The 4,480-nt window shown below is 35.1% G+C and overlaps 1 protein-coding gene across 1 annotated transcript; it reads right to left on the minus strand.

Annotated features, from left to right (window-relative positions):
* Positions 1 to 567: 567 nt before the first annotated feature.
* Positions 568 to 1,356, minus strand: LOC144850538 (ribonuclease inhibitor-like). The gene has a single exon (XM_078707824.1). It carries the CDS (start codon positions 1,354 to 1,356, stop codon positions 568 to 570), a length of 789 nt encoding a protein of 262 aa, XP_078563950.1.
* Positions 1,357 to 4,480: the final 3,124 nt, after the last annotated feature.

Consider the following 4,480-nt stretch of genomic DNA (forward strand, 5'->3'; position numbering starts at 1 on the left):
TACTTGTAATTGAACCTCACCTTCTGCATACATTCTGACTTTTTTCATTGCGTCACGTGAGAGTTAATTATGTAAGCGTAATGTATGCAGCGCAGTAACCTTACTCAATAAAATACACAGCAAAGTACAATGAACGTCACTATTGCCAATATTAAGCTCTCGTAGTGCTAACTCATCTCCCGCATACACTCTGATCATTTCATTCATTACATCACCTGATATTTTGCATTTCGGCATGTGTAATGTATGTAACTTTGGAGATTTACTCAAAAAATTACCCATCAAACTACCATCAACACCACTGATATTATTATTCCCAATATTAAGCCTTTGTAGTTGTTGTAACTCATCTTCTGTACAGACTCTTATCATTTCATTCACTAAAGCAAATACCAAATGACATAAAAGATTCACAAACAATTTCAATATTTAAGGCTATTCTCATTCCTGGTTATTTTTACATTGATGACCGAATAAATATTATTATTGTTATTATTATTATTATTACTACGTGACCTGATAATTTACAATTATTCATGCTAAGTGCACACAGATTTCTAGACTTTGTCAAGACAGCACCCAGTAAAGTACCATCAACGTTCTGATATCATTACGTCCAATGTCAAGTACTTGTAATTGCAACTGACTTTCTGAATACACTCTGATTATTTTATTCATTGCATCATGTGAAAGTTTGCAATTGTGAACATGCAGTGTATTCAGCTTAGGCAAGTTACTCAAGAAAGTACCCAGTAAATTACCATTGATGCCACTGAAATCATTATTGCTAACATTAAGCTCATGTAGTGCTAACTCATTTTTTGCATACACTTTGATAATTTCATCCATTACATCACCCGATAGTTTGCAATCGTTCATGTGCAGTGTAAGTAGCTTAGGAGACTTTTTCAAGAAGGTACCCAGTAACGTACCCTCAAGGCCACTGAAATAATTATTTCCAACAATAAGCGTTTGTAATTCTAACTCATCTTTTTCATACACTATCATCATTTTATTCATTACTTGACCTGAAAGTCTACAATCAGACAACGCCAATGTGTGCAACTTTGGAGATATACTCAAGAAAGTACCCAGTAAAGTACCATCAATTTCACTGAAATCATTATTACTAATATTAAGCTCTCGTAGTGCTAACTCATCTCCCGCATACACTCTGATCATTTCATTCATAACAACACCTGAAAGTTTGCAATTATTCATGTGCAGTGTGAGAAGCTTAGGAGACTTTCTCAAGAAAGTATCCAGTAAAGTGCCATCAATGTCACTCAAATTATTTTTTGTAATATTAAGCACTTGGAAGGATAATCCATTTCTAGATATCACTTCATCATTCATCTTTTTTGCTATTTCATCATAAATTTCTTGGTGCTTGTAATTATGCAGCTCAGTCGTGATGGTATGGGATATTATATGCTTTTTTTTATGATCTCAACAAACTCACTAGGAGGCTTTTTTAATACATTTTAAAGATTTCATTCAGCACAGCACCGGATAGGTTGCAATTATACATGAAAAGAGCTCGCAGGAAAAGACACTTTTTCAAAAAAGTGCCTAATAAAGTACCATCAATACCACTGATATCATTATTCGAAATATCAAGCTCTTGCAATAGAAAGAAGTATTCCACTAAAAATAAAAATGGGAAAAAAAATAGTTTTATTATTTTATAAAACCTGTGAAAAACTATATGATGTTGAATTAGTTAGCCACATATGCAATATGCGACGTCAACAGGGCCGCCACGTGAAGGCTTCAACATGGCCCCGGGGCCCCGGGGAGGGACAATCCCAAAGGCAGCAAAAGTGTAATCAAGGTAATCAAGGTGATTGTAATTGAATGATTGATTATAAAAAATGATGGTTGGACAAGGTAGATGTCTCTGAAGTTCCTGGTACAAAAGAAATACTATTTGCATGGAGAATACGGAAGAATCCAGCACCTACCGAAATTATATATTTTGTGATAGAAGGGCGGAACAATACTGTCATCATCCGGGAGGGGCAATCCCCAAGGCAGCAAAAGTGTAATCAAGGTAATCAAGGTGATTGTAATTGAATGATTATAAAAAATGATGGTTTGACAAGATGAATGCTGAAGAAAATGGACAGCACTTTCAGCAAAAGTAGCGTGCCTAAGCAGCTTCGACAAAAATGAAAAAAAAAAAAAAGGAAATTACAGTTACTCTTTCAAGACTCACAGAGATGAATTTGATTGAAGGAGACTAATTCGAGCCTTACACCAAGCGCCTCCGGCAGCAAAAGTGTAATCAAGGTAATCAAGGTGATTGTAATTGAATGATTATAAAAAATGATGGTTGGACAAGATGAATGCTGAAAAAAATGGACAGCACTTTCAGCCAAACTAAATTACAGATACTCTTTCAAAACACACAGTGCCCCTGTACCAATTCTGGCGACGACAATAGCAACTCAGAAACTCGCACAAGCCAACATATAGGTGATATTCCAGAGGAAGTCGGAAGATGACATGAATCCTGATATATAAAGTGTTGGTAGTTGGTTGGTAGAAAACAAGCCACTAAAACTTATGCAAATGTAGGCCATACATCTGAATTGCAGAGCTTGGAAAAATAGAAGAGGAATGTGAAGTATGCAGAAGCAATTGTTCATGCTAGACAGACAGGCTAGCACTGTCAAGGATTGAGACTGGTAGAATTTTTTCAGATAAAATACTCATATAAACCATGGTGGTGACGCTTTTTTCCTCTCTTTGAACAAACAACGCAGTCTGGTTCTGCTGTTTTTCCAGATGGCGTCTTGTTTTGATTGATCCCTGGAAAATGCCGTTCGGTCAGCCGCTGGGGTGAATCTGTTGGACATCTTCCTGGCCTGGTAGGACGTCGAACGTAGCCTTCAATCAAACCATCAATAAGGTCGAGTCGCAGCTTGTCGGACCTAATACGCTGATTAGGTCTAAACCATCTGTAAATGATAAGAGCGTTAGTGAAACTTACCTCCAACAAGTACATGAAGATATACCATCGAGTTAACATTCTAGAAGTAATGCGTGATTTACTGAATTTTGCCCTTACGTAAATTTCAGTAGGGTAGCCCTCTCAGTAATAAAATAAAACTGCTCTTCCGAGGGGCCCTACGGCACATTTAAATATAATTTTAAAACAACTTAAACTAAACTTAAACTAAACTTCAAAGCATGTTCTCATTATTAATTATAACTTTTTATACCATTTTTAATTATTTTTCACTGCAACCATCCTAGACCACCGGCAACAATTTACTTAAATGAATCTTAACAAGTGATTTAAAACGGTTATAATTGTTTTGTTCTTAATTCATAAGGTAGGCCATTCCAGAGTGAACTTCCATAATAAACAAAACTATGTTTGTATATTTCGAGGTTACATCTGGGCAAATACAACAGATTATTTTCATATTGTGTACACTACTAATATATTGCAAAACATCACATAACGCATTTGTCTTACAGGAGTTCGAATATCAGCACCTAGTATTAATTGTGCAGCTCTATTTTGTACCCTTTGCAATTTTAAAATATAGGCGTTTGAACCAGTACCCCAGATTTATTATATTAGATTAGATTTTATATATGAATATGTGATAAAAATATAGCATTGTATAATCTTTTAATAACTTTTCAATCTATAAAACAGATGTAGAATTGTTGATAGTTTTGCACATATAGAATCAATATGTACTTTCCATGAAAGTTGTTCATCAAATGTAAGTCCCAAATATTTAAACGTTTCAACTTTCTTAATCGGAATGTTATCAAAAATTAGTGTTTCATCGGTTGTTTTATTAACCGGGCATGACTACCAAAAAGCATGTATTTGGTTTTATCAATGTTTAGAGTTAATTTATGTTTATCTAACCATTGTTTTACATTTTCCAACTGTTCAGTTAAAACTGTTGTAAGCTCTTCATTTGATTTACATGCAAAAAAGTGCAGTGTCGTCTGCATAGAAAACTGATTTACAAATCCCATCAACACTATCATGCAAGTCATTTATGTATGATTTGTGTATATTCTTGAATATTGTTCTGCTCCATCTATACTCATTTTGTAAGTTCTCTACTTGTTGTTCTACTTTGCTGAGACGATCTTTAGTATCGTCAAGTTCGAAACGTATTTCTTCAATTGCAGCATCTGTTACAATTTGTGTAATGCTTTCAATCAGCTGGAGGTTAACAATGCTCGCAATTTTCTCGGCTAGGTCATTGAAATTACTCGTATTACAATGTTGTAATCGAGTTGTGTACCAAGATTCAGCAATTAAAAACAATTATTGTAAACGGCGACAGCCTGCAGCGAAGCATCCTCGTCTTATTATGTGCGGGTATGTTTCAGCGTCAACAACCACATACAGTGTGTACCACATTCGGAAAACACCCCAATTCGGAGAAAATCGTTTAACCTAAATTCCTTTTTCGCCAATAATGATTTCTCCAACAAAATT

This window comes from Antedon bifida, chromosome 8 (genome assembly GCF_963402885.1).
Source record: "Antedon bifida chromosome 8, ecAntBifi1.1, whole genome shotgun sequence".
Taxonomy (NCBI): domain Eukaryota; kingdom Metazoa; phylum Echinodermata; class Crinoidea; order Comatulida; family Antedonidae; genus Antedon; species Antedon bifida.